The sequence below is a fragment of the Trichoplax adhaerens genome, genomic scaffold, assembly GCF_000150275.1.
Source record: "Trichoplax adhaerens TRIADscaffold_2 genomic scaffold, whole genome shotgun sequence".
Classification (NCBI taxonomy): Eukaryota; Metazoa; Placozoa; class Uniplacotomia; order Trichoplacea; family Trichoplacidae; genus Trichoplax; species Trichoplax adhaerens.
Window position 1 is genome coordinate 5,022,233 of NW_002060944.1, and position 17,077 is coordinate 5,039,309.

General features: G+C 32.0%; 2 protein-coding genes across 2 annotated transcripts; one reads left to right on the forward strand and one right to left on the reverse strand.

Moving 5' to 3' along the window:
* Positions 1-4,306: 4,306 nt before the first annotated feature.
* TRIADDRAFT_21707 (uncharacterized protein) lies at positions 4,307-7,927 on the forward strand (the record flags this gene model as incomplete). Its single annotated transcript, XM_002109408.1, has 13 exons — positions 4,307-4,516; positions 4,804-4,922; positions 5,186-5,239; positions 5,523-5,688; positions 5,797-5,965; positions 6,100-6,308; positions 6,387-6,484; positions 6,665-6,790; positions 6,876-6,998; positions 7,115-7,250; positions 7,354-7,416; positions 7,501-7,638; positions 7,724-7,927. 13 exons carry the CDS (start codon positions 4,307-4,309, stop codon positions 7,925-7,927), a joined length of 1,815 nt encoding a protein of 604 aa, XP_002109444.1.
* Positions 7,928-9,683: 1,756 nt separating this feature from the next.
* TRIADDRAFT_21860 (uncharacterized protein) lies at positions 9,684-13,386 on the reverse strand (the record flags this gene model as incomplete). The annotated part of the gene is made up of 13 exons (XM_002109961.1): positions 9,684-9,887; positions 10,002-10,139; positions 10,246-10,308; positions 10,454-10,589; positions 10,693-10,815; positions 10,900-11,025; positions 11,193-11,290; positions 11,354-11,571; positions 11,693-11,861; positions 11,945-12,110; positions 12,447-12,500; positions 12,751-12,869; positions 13,177-13,386. The coding sequence occupies 13 exons, from the start codon at positions 13,384-13,386 to the stop codon at positions 9,684-9,686; spliced, it is 1,824 nt and encodes a 607-aa protein (XP_002109997.1).
* Between the last annotated feature and the right edge of the window lie 3,691 nt (positions 13,387-17,077).

Here is a 17,077-nt window from a genome sequence, read left to right on the forward strand (position 1 = left end):
AGAAAGTTTAATTTTTTGTGCTTCAGATATCAAATTCTTCACTCCTTCACCTAAGATGGCGCGACGAAATTTTTCAAACTCTGAAGAGAAAGGGATTAGGCTTAAATAGTATCTCAATTTATAATAAAAATACCTCGATCGGTCCTAAATAGATGCCACTAATGAATGCATTGTCCTTTTAGTGATATTAAAGATTCTCAATTCGACCACCCGCTAACTCATTCTAAATTGAATTAAATGTCAAGGGCTCCAAAGCATTCCAGCGAATACGACAGATACATCGAATATTCCTCTGATTATATTTCTATCACTAGATTAATTAAGGATAATTCGTTTTAGCAACAGATTTGCCCTTACAATTCGATGAGTCTCTCATTCATTTTTTTATTTTAATCTCCAATTTAATATGATACCGGTACTAATGCAAGCCGGTATGAAATAGATCTTAGACATGAAAACAGTTGCAATTTATCATTGATTTCCCTTATTAATCTTAATCCTAACTATTTAATCCTAATACACGAGACTTTTTTTCATATTTAAGATCCATCTTGCATTACCGGTAATTTATCCCACTCCAGATGTTCATAAACCATGACAGACTATATTGCAGTTACGGATAAGTGCAACCCATTATTCTCTAATTTTAGCCTTTTTTAAAAATACCTAATTATACGACGTATGTACAGGGATTATTTTTTACAAATAAATAGCATAAAATAGACAAAACATATGATTAACAATTCTAATCATAGAATCTATTTATACTCAATCGTAAATAAAGTATTTACCTACTTACGTTAGCAACGAACCGTTACGCAATAAGAGTTCCGCTTAATTTTTGCCTTAATAAAAATTATCATACTTTTTTAGCCGTATTGCAATTTTATTAAAGGTTTCAGCTTATTTCGATAACGATAATATTCGTACATTTTAAAACCGCACGAATAGTAGATATAAAATTTCTGTACAATACTGGTACAGCTCTTCTTTAAATATATCACAGTATCTCATAAATATTTATACATGGATATAGGGTACCATAGGGAAAGTTAGAATTATCCTTAACCACAGTGGAGTAAATAGCTGTAGAAACATCATAATCAAAGTATTTAAAGCTTCTTCCACACTACTGAGTGATAACTTCTAATACCCTAACCCTGAAATTAGACTTAACACAGTGTTTCACATATGTGTCTTTTGACCAATTACTGTACAGTGCTCGGTTAATGATGTGACTTTTATTGTAGAAAAAGTGCTATTTGAAAAGCAAATTATTTATGATATATAAAAAAATCGATTACGCATATCAACAGATTAGCCAAGATTTCTTGATTATGACGAAATTAATTTCATAATAATTTGTTACAGGTAATAAAAGGAACCAGATTCAATTTTTTGTGATACCTTCTCAGAATCTTGTAGCCCATCCATTGTTGCCAAATTGATGATGTAAGGCTAAATAAATGCTACCATGTTAACCTAATTAAAATATTAATTATTACTGAATGATGAAATGGCCATGTTCATATGTTACTAATAATTCAATTTATATCTTATGATTATCATCTCTTCAAATCGGTCAGGTACATGTTCTATTTATGTAAGTATGAACGTCATGGAATAATTTCTTCAATTCAGCACGTGATAATCTGTCATACTATACATATTCCTACTCTAACAAAACAGGATTCTAAATTTAACGCATAGCTTCAATTCAGCTAGCTCTGAATTAAGTCATACCACTAACAACTACGATATCTTACCCTCATGCACTAATCATATCTTTAATTAACTACCTAAGACACTATCCCAGTTTATACTGACATTAATCTACAAATAGGTAGGAGTAGTGCTTTAATACATTGATCAAAATAGGATATCGGTAATTTGACAATCCATTAATTGTACAATACTATAATAACAGTAATGAAAATCGACAGTAACCTCGTATACTAAGTATTAAAGCTTACGCCATCGTAAATGCTTCAAAATCACTTAAAATATTAGATCAAATTAGATAGAATGCTTATAAATTCACAGACGCTTTAGTTTCTTGTAGATACTCGTGTTGAAGCCAGATCTATCTTGCGTATTGAGTGTTCAACAGATAGGAAATGTTTTTCAAAAAAGTGCTATACATTTTCATAGAAATAGAATATCCCTAGACCTATTAGATAGAACTCTTAAAATTTAGCAAACGATTCCGTTTCTAATATTGATACCAAATTCATCTTACTTATCAAGCTTCCGGTTAGGCAAAATATATTTAGAATGCTTATTGCCTTGTAGCTATATACACTTGGCATAAGAAATACGAATAATAGACGTATATTGCGACAATGTCAAAAAGCAATAAATCTAAAAAGATTCTAACTTACAATTACTACAATCTATACGTTATTTAGCAAATACCCATTAATTGTTGTATTCCTTTTTGTGGAGATCATTTATATTTTTCTTTCCAACCTACCGGCTACTCACAAACAATCTATTATAAGCTATATGAAATGAAACTGAGGAAACAGGTTCAATATACTGTACTGCACAGCAAGCATAAAGTATCGTACTGCAGTAGCATTATAAACTATGTAAATTTATTATACCTAAGAACTAGATAGTAATACAATTATTCATATCATGATATTCATTCGATCATAAATGAGTTTACTTGTAGGTAGAAGAATTATTCTTACATGTTATATATCTTAAATTTTCCTATACAGGTATACGAGTATTTACTAACTTTGAAGACTCCTTCTGCTCTTAGGATCATATGAAGATGAGATAAACTGCGTAGGCAATCGAGCTGTTTACTTTTAAGTAGAATCCAGCAACCGTAGAAAAGAACATTTGGATTAATTACTCGTAATTTTATAATTTATCATAGGCAATAAACTATATCGTACTCTTCTCTTTAGACGCTAGGAAACTGGTTTAACTGATTAATTAGTGATTTATGAATTTACCGTGATGGTGTGTCCCAACGAAATGCCTATAAACTCATGGAAAACCACATAACCCACTAAAAAAATTTGAACATAACTTTTTAAATCATTTAACTTTATCTGTATGCATCAAAAATAAAGGATAATTTAAGACTTCTGTTGAAAGAAGTTTACGCCATATAAAATTTTACAATCCAAATACGAAAATAATGGTATAATGGAATCATGCAGTGCAGTAATCTGTTTTACATTCATGTCATCATGATAACATCCGCATTTATAGTAGCTCAAAGAATCAAGATGTTCATTATAAGTAAATTTAGATTATTTTAATAAATAAAACTAATCGCATACGACAAAAAGATAACTTCCACTGGGCATTACAATAATTATCAATAACATACGAATAAATAGTGCTACACATTCTATGGGATCTTTACCCTTTTCAGTGAAATGAATGTTTTATCGCTTGCATAACCTTTAGCTAGTCAATAAGCTAATCGCACCTTAGTACTATTGCTATCTTGAATTAATAATTATAGTAAAATTGTATTTTACTATACGGATAGATATTACTATTTTACACGTTGAGAAATCTATGAGAAGTAAGTAGCCTGCAATTTATTTTAATTTTCAGATATTGCTTTATAGTTTATATTGTTTTTCAGTATGAGACTACAAATAATATATAATATAGTCGTTAGCGATCATAGACTCCGTATCACGCTGATATTGCTGTATGTAAGGGTACATGTATATTGTATCAGTACATTAAAAATTATACAGTTTATCACGACAGGGATTCCCTTTCTGTATCCGTTGCCACAGCTGCATTGTAAACAATTTATAATGCAGCGATGCCAAAGAATAGAAAAATAGAACCTTCACCGGGATAAACTGAATAATATACTGGTGTGGTATAGGGTTTTATTATTTTATTCTACACAAATATATCAGCAGGGTATGGGATTTATAATGGCTAACGTCTACATTAGTCATAGATTTACATTAAGAAAAAGTAACAAAATCTTAAATGTTGAAATACAAGTATAAGATCACGCTATCAATACTGGTGTCGGTAAATGCTCGTATGTATACTGTACAGCACTGTACAACAACATACAGTAGTAACATTATCATTTCATTACGACAACCTGTAATGCTCCATCTATAAGATTAATAAGAATAACTCTTGTTAGTTCAACGCTTTATGATTATATACATTGCTTCGATCGAATTAAGTTAAATAAGTTGGATTACTGTGGAAAGATTACTTATTACTCTGCAGTCAAAGATTAACACGTAACATAAAGTTTATGTGTAGGAAGATCGATACATTTACAGAACAAGCTCCCAGTATGTTATCATGTCAACAATCTCTTCCTCATTTACCTGTACCACAGCTTCACGAAACATTGGCGAGATATTTACGTTCATTACAGACACTGATAGATGATAATGAATACGAATCAAACAAACGAATCGTTCAAGAATTTGGCCGAGCTGGAGGTGTAGGAGAGAAATTAACAAGAATAATTCAAGAAAAAGCAAAAACACATGACAATTGGGTAAACATCGTACAATATATCGTGTGAAAAACACATGTAGTTATGGTTTAAAACTGTCAATAAAGCATAGCGTGAACTAAACATTGTTGTTGTTGTTTACATTACCCCCAAAACATAACACTCAGCTTTCCTTCTCTAGCAATTTAAGTAAAATGTTAAGCCTATAACCGAATAATTAGAGTAATGTAATAACTGAGTAGTATGCTATATCTATTAAACCATTGATCAGCTACTTTCATGATACTCAATGCTGTATCCCTCAAATATTTATTTTTATTTTATTAAAGTTGTACGATTGGTGGGAGCATAGTGTTTATTTGAATCAACGGAGTTCTGTTTGTCTGAACAATAGTCCAGCATTTTTATTCCCGAAACGCTCATTTCGAGATAGGGGCCAGCAAATTAAGTAAGTAAATGTATTAAAATAAATACAACCCATACGTAACTAGCCTTGACTAAATACATATATTCTTCATTTTATTTATAGTGTAATTAATATTCATACAGTATCGAATCGGACTTTAAATATTGCATCAGTAGCTATAACTTCTTAATATGACACTAGTATGAGTCTTGTACTTCATTGGATTTTCGTGAATAACGAAGATCGATATACATAAAATTACTTGCTTTTATTCCAAATGATAGCCTTGATTTCTTCTTATACAGATTTGCCGCTAAGTTGATCATAAGTATCGTCGAATTTTATTACAAAATCAAAAGGTTAGTTCAATTTTTTGCTTAGAACTTGTGATCGAGCTTGGATAGGACTAAGTAATTATTGAGATTCCATAAAAAGAGATGCCGCCATATTTGAGAAGTATTGCAGCACTCTCGATTAAATCAACGACTAAAATAGTTATTAGTAAAAAGTAAATATTTGATAAGTTACATTAGACGAATCCTAGCAGCTGTCATGATAGAATCAGCATACGCTATATAGTATCACTCAACTGAAACTGAGTTTAATAACTATGTTTGTACGATAATTATATTTAATTACTAGCGGGGATCTACCTGTGGATAAAATTAGTAATCAGCCAGCATGTATGATGCAGTACAATAAAATATTCTATTCCTGTCGCATTCCGGGAAAAACTGTCGATAGTATTGCTCAATATTCTCCAGAATGCGGGCAGCCAGACTTTATCGCTATAGCACATAATAATCACGTAAGTACAAGCTACAAATAGTAATACTATGACTTATGCCAAAGGTTACTACAGATTATTACTCTTTATCATATAATGTATAGCAATATTTATAATTCTTTTGGATAGTTTTTTGCGATCGAGGTAGCGAAAAACGATCAAATCTACAGTCGAGAGACGATTGAACAACAGCTTAGTTATGTATTTCAAAAATCATCGAGGCCTGTACAGCCTATTGGTGTGCTAACAACATCAGATCGAGATTCATGGTTCAAGTCTTATGAGCTATTGATGAAAGGTGGAAACACAGACATACGTATAACTAATAAAAACTGCTACTGTCATAGTAATATACGATGTAATCCTGATGCTCGACTTCTATAATGCCACTCTATAGATGTATTCTAAATGTTAATTATACTTATTCCATAGATCAGACAAATGCTCAGTCAATTAAGAAGATTCAAAAATCGATGTTTATGTTATGTTTCGATCAAAATAATTCTGGTTTAAATACTGTACGATCGCATCTCTTCTTGGATGATGGAGATGGTAGCCGCAATGCTTCATATGGACAAATGCTGCATGGAGGGGGTAGTACAAAAAATTCAGCCAATCGTTGGTTCGATAAGACCCTGCAGGTAAGTATTTTCTTTAAAGTTAAATAGAATTAAATTCGCCCGTATTTTGGTATTAAACTATTCAATATTAATTTATAGTTTATAATAAACTCTAATGGCGATAATGGTTTAATTTATGAACATTCGGAATGCGATGGAGCGCCAGTCCTGAATTTGGTCGATTACATGCTTTCTCGGTGGTAAATAGAATATGCAAGATATTCAGTAAATGATAATCAATCACCATTTAATTATTTATTGAAGAATTGATATAATTAAAAAGCCTTTTTAAGATTTTCGTATTTGATTACGGTTATAATAAACAATGTGTATGTTATTTAATAATAAGTACTGAGTCTTATTGCTTTATATTCTAGTGATAATATGACTAAAAATGAATATAAAGACACCGGTAGTAATAATGTCGCTGTAAAAGATTTAAATTTCAATATAAGCAGTAATATCATCGGGCCTATCAAGGGTTCTATTCTGAAGATTGATAAGTACGTTGTATTTGTAGAGATGTATCGCTGAATATGGAAAGTTTAAGAGCTCATGAATTATATGCTTTACTACTACTTTATTTAGACTGATTACCAACTTGAATTTGCGATCAATTAATTTTAAAGATTTTGGCGAAAACTTTATAACATCGCAATCTTTGAGTCCTGATAGTTTCTTTCAAATAGCAATGCAAATAGCATTCTTCAGGTGAGACTTTCATCTGCCTAAATTACAATCCATTATAGAAATTAGCAATAGCAAAGTATCGTATAAAGGAATACTTCATCTGTAATATAATATTAATGCTTTCCAATGTGCATTAGAATTCATAATCGGATAGCCTGTGCACACCAAATTGTATCAACTAGGCTATATCTTCTTGGTCGAACTGAAACTATACGCCCTAGTACACTGGAAGCTAAGGCTTTTGCTGAAGTAGCTTTTTCTAATAATGTCGAAGTAACTAGATCATAGCTTGTTAAGTTGTTTTACTTTAGTATGCCACTCTGTTAATTAAAATCAATATTGTTAACCTTTTAAATGAAATACTGCACCTTATTAGATATCAGTAAAACGTAACTTGTTAAAGCAAGCAGTTATGGTACACGAAAAATTCAAATCAAAAGTAAAATGAATACATATTGCCCTTAAATTATTTTTAAATTGCCCATGTCGGCAATATGATGTATGATATTTTTTGCAATTGCAGGCTAATCAGGGGCAGGGTTGGGATAGACACTTTTTAGGAATGCAGATGGCAGCCAAAGAAAACCTATCTAAAATGCCGAAGTTGTTTACAAGTTCAGGATTCATTAGGAGTTCTTATGTTGAATTATCGACAAGCCAGGTAATTATTTAAAATTAATTCGATAGCGCGATTAACTAAATGGTAAGAAATTTTTATTGACAAGGTTCATGTTATTTATTATTAGATACCTTTTAAGCATCAAGTATGTTCGAGTGCTGCTCCCGTGAACCTAGATTGCTATAACGTTGGATACAACTTATTTCCCGGCAATATCCTATTTGTTTGTACATCTTTTAATGATTCCACAGCAACAAATCTCTTGGACTTTGTGGAAGTTTTGCAATTAAGTCTAGCAGAAATGAAGACAATTTTGATCCAAGAAAAATAATTAAAAAAAAAGATTTACGAATTACATTTTACGGTGCAGTATCGGATCATTGTTAGTTTCGTTAGTCTATACGTGAAAATAATTTAGTAAGCAATCTCGGATTTGTAGCGTTATAAGTGGTTTTATCAATAACTGGATTTTTAATTCAATTAATTAATTAATTTTATCGAAAATGGTAAAGATTACGTATAATTTCTAACGTTTAATTTATTACTAATAAATAATGTCGACTGAAGATATAGTTTTTATGCTTTATGCAGTTAACTTCATTCATGTTGATGTAATTTCCATTGTGTTAAGCTAGTGAAAATTAAAAAATTCAATACATTAATAAGTTGTTATCGAAATTTGCTTGTAATGTTGACTTTGTATTTTAAGTACCGTAATTACGGGCTATTTGAATACTATTTGAGTAGATTTTACTAATTTATGATAAATTTAGTTTTAAAGCTATCAGGCTAAACCGAGGAAGCTATAATTAGTGCGTGGTCTGTAATTCATCAAGTTAATGAATAAACTATCACTTTCTCTATAAATCACATCCCGAAGTTGCATATTAATTAATGGGTTATGCAATTTACTATTTACTGTATTATACTGAAATGGCATGTGCTCAAATCGAACTTTTTTCTCGAAATCTCGTAGTGTAGTGATTCATACGATTAAAAATTGCTTCCAGTCTTTTAATTTGGAGATTTATTTCTTTAATTAGATAAATAGATTTTTACGCAACTTTAGTGACTGTCTTACATACTAGGCAATATGCAATACCCTTATATCGGTATTACTCATGTTCATTCCAGTGTTTTACTAGTACATATCTAAGAAATACAATTTTGATGCATGCAATAAATTATGGGCAACAAAACATTCACTGCTTAACGTTCTTTGAACCAAAATTTAGCAGTAAGGCTATATAAACTAAAATGATACCAAAGTCGATGTACTACAGAATGTACAAAATATCAATTTTGATTTAAAAATTTCTATTGTTATCAGAAGCGAGTAATGAGACTCGATGAACAAGGCAGCTACTTGAGTAGCTTTCTTTATTTTAACTGAAACGCAGTAAATAGTGAAAGAGACCACTCGAGATTTATGCTTATGAGTCTATATTTCATAAGAGATAAGAGATGCTTGCAAATTAATTCATTAATGATGTGTAGCAGTGAATCACTTTCGTAAAGATTGTACCATTATAGCTTGCGTTAGCTAAATATCATCTAAATTGATTATAAGGCTAAACAAAGCGGTAAAATAGTAAAATATGAACTTGGAATTATTTCGCTCTAAGTGTCAAAATAGAAACTAGTTTTGACCTTATGTCGAAAAATCTTATATCACAAAAACTATTCAAGCACAAAACATTGGCTTTTGAGTACAGCACTTTGCTATAGTACTGTGTATACTATTGCAAGAAAATTTTGATAACTAGCTACAAGTGTATTGAATTTTTGATTTTCATCATTTTAACATGTTGGCAATTACATCAATATGAATGAAGTTGACAGCAAAAAACAATAAAATTATATCTTCCATTCAACATTATTATCAACAATAAATTAAAGTTTTCGAAATTATACGTAATCGTTACCATTTTCGGTGAAATTAATTAATTAAATTCATTGCCCTATTATTGGTTAAGGCCTAAGAAAATCTATGCATTCGAAATCGTCTTCAAATCACCTTCGCGCAGGTTAATGAAAAAAGTTAATAATTTGATACTGGAAATGCAAAATACAAAATCGTGTTGAAATTAAGTTTCTTGGGTCAGAATTTTCTTCATTTCTGCTAGACTTAATTGCAAAGCTTCTGCAAAGTCCAGGAGATTTGTTGCTGTGGAATCGTTAAAAGTTGTACAAATGAATAAGATATTGTCAGGAAGTAAATTATATCCAATACCGTAACAGTCGGAGTTTACTGGTCCAAAGCTCATACAAATTGGATGCTTAAAAGGTACCTGATAATAGATAACGCGAACACAATTAATCAAACATATAACCTAACTATTATTCGACTAAAATCTTACGTATTTATGCTTTAGTTACCGCCATTATCGTATTTTACTAATAACCTGGCTTGTGGACAACTCAATGAAGAAACTCTTAACGAATCCTGAGCTTGTAAACAATTTTGGCATTTCAGATAGATTTTCTTCCGCTGCCATTTTCATTCCCAGAAAGTGTCTATCCCAACCCTGGGCTACATTGGCCTGCAATTGCAGAAAAGGGCAACAAGGTTATGCATGCTAGTTAAATCTAACTGCTGATAAAAAGAGTCAATATAACATAAGCAGTCACAGTTTTTTGTTCGTATACCTCTGACGCAAGTTTTTTGTGTGCCACAATTGCTTGTTTTAATAAGTCACGCTTTACAGAGACCTAATAAGATGTAGTTTCAAGTTTTAAGGTAATAGCATTTTTATTTAACAGAACCGTACAACTACAGCACAATATACAGTGAATCGACTTTGTTATATTCACAGTTGCATTTGCAACATATGCAAAATAATAAAGTAGGAAATACCTCAATATCATCAGAAAAGGCTGCTTCTGCAAACGCCTTAGCTTCAAGTGAAGCAGAACGTATAGTTTCAGTTCGACCAAGAAGATATAGTCTAGTTGACCCACTTTCATACGTGGAAGCCATCCTACTATGAATCCTAATACATGGCGTAATATTAAAGATAAATTATTCCTTTATACAATACTTTGTTCATACTATTTCCTATAATAGATCGCAATTTTGGGTGATCCCTTTCTTACCTGTAGAATGCTATTTGCATTGCCGTTTGAAAAAAACTATCAGGACTCAGAGATTGCGATTTTATGAAATTTTTACCATAATCTTTAAAATTGAGTGATCGTAAATTCAAGCTGGTAATCAGTCTAGATGAAAATAATAGTAAAGCAGATAATTTATGAGCTCGTTATCTTTCATATCCAGCTATACATTGCTTAGATATAACATACTTATCAATCTTCAGAATAGAATCCTTGATAGCCGTTATAGTATCATTATCTACATTGAAATTTAAGTCTTTTACAGCAACAGTATTACTACTGGTGTCTTTGTACTCATTTTCAGTTATATTGTCACTAGAATGGAAAATAGAAAGTTTGCAGTATTAAAGGAGTTAGGAATATAGGTAATTAGAAACTTGAATAAATAGAGATCTCAATATGACTTCTTAATTGTCATCAATTGTTCAACAGTTAAATGATGATAGATTATCTTTTATTGAAACTCTACGTATATTTACCACCGAGATAGAATGTAATCGACTAAATTCATAACTGGTGTTCCATCGCATTCCGAATGTTCATAAATTAAGCCATTGTCACCATTAGAGTTTATAATAAACTGTAAATTAACATTGAATAGTTTAATATTGAATATGCTCTTAAGTTAATTTAAATTAATGACAATACTTGCCTGTAAGGTCTTATCGAACCAACGATTGGGTGTATTCTTTGTACTACCTCCTCCATGCAGCATTTGTCCATATGAAGCATTGCGGCTACCATCATCATTATCCATGAAGAGATGTGACTGTACATTATTTAAACCAGAATTATCTTGATCAAAACATAACATGAACATCGATTTTTGAATCTTCTCGATCGACTCAGCGCTCATCTGATCTGTAAAGTACAGCAAAATTGATATTTATTATCTGGGGTACCATCAACAGCCTGGCATTGTATTGCATACTACGATTAGAGTAGCAATTTTTATTAATTATACGTATGTATGAGTATTCACCTTTCATCAACAGATCATATGACTTGAACCATGAATCACGATCTGATGTTGTTAGTACACCAATTGGCGGTGCAGGCCTCCATGATTTTTCAAATACACAATTAAGCTGTTGTTCAATCATCTCCCGACTGTAAATTTGATCGTTTTTCGCTACTTCGACTGCAAAAAACTATCCAAAGAAAGATAATTATTTGGTATAAATATACGATATACTGATGTAAGCTTATATCGAAAAGTAGTAATCATATTTACGTGATTGTTATGTACTACAACGATAAACTCCGGCTGTCCAGGTTCTGGAGAACATTGAGCAATACTATCGGCAGTTTTTCCAGGAATGCGACAGGAATAGAAAAGTTTTGTGTACTGCACCATACACACGGGGTGCTTACCGCTTTTATCCACAGGTAGATCCTCGCTGATGTATAATTGTAAATATCATGCAAACAGAAAGATTGTATATTCATTTTCAATAATGGATACAGACTACATAGAATAAGAGCTTCTTGAAGATGGTAGTTGCAATCTATCGATTAGTATATTCTGCAGAGAAGAAGTATTAACTTTAATTGTATCAAAGTGGCAACTAAGATTTATCGATTGCATTTTATCAGATATTCACTGCTTAATAATAAGTTATCCATTAGTTTAATTGAGTTTCCGTTATTCTATAAAAGTAATCATATTTATTGTGGTGCACAATGACCTAATGTTATAGAACGTAATCACAAACTTTAAACAAAATGGAACTAACCCCTTGATTTTATAGTAAAATTCGATTATAGCTATAATCATCTTGGCGGCAAATCTATAACACGAATCAAGGTCGTTATTAATGACAGAGACAAGCAGTTTACGGTAAATTCATCCATATAACTAAACATGAAATTGAGCGAAATAAAAAAATATTTTAAAATATTGATAATATAATATGAAAACTAATGACATCCAATGTTAAATTTATGTTTAAAGTTTGATCAGATAGGAATATTTAGGTAAGGTTGAGCAGTGATAAGTAGCGATAATTAATTAGATCAACTTTCATTGCATTTACTCACTCAATTTGCTGGCTCTTTTTTCGAAATGAGCGTTTCGGAAACAGAAATGCCGGACTGGTATGTACACATATGGGATACCGTGGATCCAGGTACTCGCTCTTCATCCACCAATCGTGTAACTGGTATAAAAGATGAATAAATATTAGAGGAATAGAGCATTTTAATTACTAAAGAAATGGAAGGTCAAGTTCCTCATCAAATATCACATCCAGTTCAGTCGTTATATTTACCACTACAATTCCTTGCACACATAAGTTTTACTTAATTAGTATTGCAGAAGAGAAACTGAATACTAACTATATCGCACTTCACCGTAGATAATTGCAAGCACATTGCATTGGTAGTCTATTTCATTTACTCTTTAATGGTCGAGCTTTAAACGTATAGTATTATCTAATACAGTATAGCATACTATACGATTCTTACCCAGCTGTCGTGTGTTTTTGCTTTCTGTTGAATCATCTTTGTTAATTTGTCTCCTATTCCTCCAGGTTGACCAAATTCCTTAACAATATTTTCATTTGATTGGTATTCATTATCATCTACTAGAGCTTTTAATGAACGCAAGTACTTGGTTAACGTTTCTTGTAGTCGTGGTACAGGTAAACGGGGAAGAGATTCTTGATGTGCTAGCATCATTTTGTAGACCTATTTCGCAAAAATATCAATCGTATTCGATTTAATGTCATATCGTACTAAACGTTAAATTCTTCATTTGTACATGCAGTAGTGATACGCTTTCAAATCCTGCTTTAAAGTGGCAAACTTCATTATTTCTATCCACTTTATTTGGCAAGACAAGCCGTATTAATTGAGTGATTTGAAATCTTGACAGAAATTTCTATGTTGAGCACCGCAATAAGAGCTAATACGATATATCAATATTACTTGTAATTATTTGCTGACGGAGCGAGTTGATCAAATGAATTAAAGATTACAATTTGGTTTCCGATCTATAACTTGGAGTAGTGAAGTAGTTGGTATCGTCGATTTCGTAGTGTACAGTATTTGTATTTTCGGAGGTAAAGCAATCCATAAGTTTACTGTACTATAGTTTTTTTCACAGCAGCGATTCTATCCGCTAGTATGCTGTATTAACAGGTATGAATTTATCTCATATTTTATTGATTAGTTGATAAATGATGACAACAATTATAGCCACCATAGTAGTACGCTGTTATTGCACTATACAAACAATTGCATGGACGTTATAACCGAAATAGGGCTGAAAAAATGGTAAAATAAAACGATTTTATCCTAAATTATTTTCTATGATCAAGACTAGTATGGATCGATTACAGAGCGCTATCCTGTACGTATACTGCAAGAGACACTTAGTACTTCAACAGTTCAAATTTTATTATGGAGTCCACCTTGGATCACAAATTAAAAATATAAATGCTCCTAAGAAGCAAAACTGTCTAATAAAGCTGCCAATATTACATTTTTGTAATAATTTCGTTCGAAGGAATAGCTTGACAGCTATACTGTAGGTGCTCCGCATTGCTATTGCAATGGATATATTAAATCATCGCTGGCAATTTATATAGTAATTGTTGTATTTTTATCATTTTATTGTTGAAACGAAGTGCTCTAAACTCGATAGGAGGCTAACTTATCCTTATTCATGTACTCATGTAATGCTATTAGTCATTCAACGTATAATCAACGTCAGAACACATGGATGATTTACAGTGAAAAGTCATTAAAATCAGCCAGAAGACGAATAAAATGATACGTCGACATCAGCATGACCGTATTTGATATGATGAAAGCTTAGATCTGCAATTAATCCTATTCAGAAATTGCAATTTTTCTAAAGGGCTAAAGAGTATCCATAAAATTAAATTGGATCTATCACTGAATGGTAGTAATCGACAGATACGGATACTACATTCAAGATAGGTATTTGGTATGCAACTTTAATTCTAAAGTTATTTTGTAAGAATGGTTCAAAATGTACTGTAAATAATAAAATAAATGAAGTTGGTGTTCATGTAGAGCATGGCATGGCAGCGATCCTTTACTACTTTTTTTTAGGTAACCGATTCTACGCCTATACTATTGATATATTATCACTTTAATATTAAGCATATTGATTAACCTTATGGTTGATCCAGGCAGAGAAAAATTAACACTTGTTCAAAATCAACGTACGTAGGCTTGATAAGTTTGGAGGTTTTATCCAATTGAAAAATTCACCATCATGGCGAATTACTTTTTAGCAATGCATCATACTACTGTTAACAAGAGACTGCCTCGTCCAAGGGTCAATATCTCATCTATTTTTGCTGTACGAAAGGATTTTACAAGATTTTTCAACACTTTTAAATCAATGAATTAAGTCAGAAAATGACCACATCTACGATATAACTTGAAGTTGTAAATAACGCAAATGAATCTACCTAGACAGCTGTACAATCGGAGTATCTGATCGCTAGGCTGGCTATTTTTATGCTTTACTTTACCTTGTATCCAGTTGCAAGCACGCTGAGTATAATCTTTCAAGTGAAATGTGCTGTATAGATCGTTGTGATCACTAGGCAATTTTGAACTGCAATAGCTATAACAAGTGAAAATATCTGGCGATGATCCAATCCTTTTACCGATTGATTGATTGATATACAAGGAGAAATGGAGGTTAAATGAAGGTAGTGTCTGCCTTGATGAATAGGAAATTTTAATTCATACGCAGTCTATTGACATAAAAGGCAACTTTCCATGTTGCTTCGGAATCGTGTCTACTCTATGCACAGTCTTGTATTAGTTTTTGCAGGTTAATATCGCGTTGTTGTACTCTACATGTGGAGGTGTATAGCACGCTAGATATGATGCAGCTTGAGTAAATAAATAAAAGGCAAAGATTCCATGCGATCTGGACGTTTTTTGTTGCCGATTCTATTTGTTTACTTTCCTGGATTTTATTAACAAATTGAATCGGTGCAAGTCGAGTTGCATACAGCCCAATCGAACTATGGATTAGTATTGCATTTGGACAAGAAGCGTTGCACTAAATGGTCCATAGTGACGATAGTGTGATCCATTGTCGAGCTGCAGCCCAAACAAACAGTAATGGAAGAAATTTAGAAAGAGAAGAAATACAACTGACAAGGCAAGCAAAAGCATTCCTTTTACGGTAGTTGTAGTCTTGGTATGTGTACCAAGATACAAAAAATGATGATGAAATGGCATCAAATGAAGAAATCTGAGTTTGGGCTAGCAAATAAAGTAAAATGGGATCAATAATAATTAATTAATCAGATCATTTGCAACAGGGTACAACACTCTCTCATTCATCAGTCATATTGGAACATTTTTAGCGAGACTGTATAGAGTCATGAACTCGATGCCCGTGATATAGTGAAAGTGTGAAAGATAGATTTTTGTCACGAGGTGATAGAGTACGAAAACGGCATACATGGACCGAATATTGGGAGTGATTTTACTCTATCCAAGCCTTGGGATATGGTGATGATGATAGAGAAGTTTGCCCTACGAGAGATTACTAACTATAAAGAAATACACTAACTCTATGCTCTGTATACGAGCATTATTGTTATCCAGTTTTTTGTTTCTTTTTCCACTGTAGAGGCAGATGGAGTAATGCAGTTGGAAAAGTTTTATTCACTTTATTGTACTGTGAGTGCAAAGGGGGATAGCATGGACAACTGCATCTGGCATCGTTAAGGCATTCTTGTAATAAACCAGATGTGCTTAGCGGCGATAGTGACCAACTAATCGTCAAAGGCATGTCTACTTGTAGTAGCCCATTCTATTTATACACCTTAAGCTCCAATACTTCCCTCAAGTTGCTCCATCAATTTTGAAATACATCTACAATTACAATAGTGCAACGAATGGGATAGGATGTGTTATCATCCAAGTATAAAATCCAGTCCATTGGCTAAATGCCTAGTCAATTTGCAAAATGCCATACATCTTGTATTATTAACCGATGGCAATGTTTTAATGCTAATGTTAAGTGTAGCAGTAAATGTCATAATCAGAGAGCTTGTAAAAATAAATAATAATTTTCATAATCAGAATATTATCAATTCAATAATAACTACTTCAATGATAATAGTATCTCTAAATGTTTGGCAATTACTTCAGTAATTGCAAGTTACCTATGTATTGATTATTTGAATTAGTCTATTATTATTAAAATCATCCAAGAAATAGAGATTTTCTGGGTTTTTTTTTAGTAATATTACTGCATGAAGAAAGATAATTTCTCTGATTTATAAAGAAAGACGAATTCACTGATGGACGTGTTTTGCTATTTTTGCAGTTTGCGAACTGACTATAGCACTGTAGGTAAATCTAC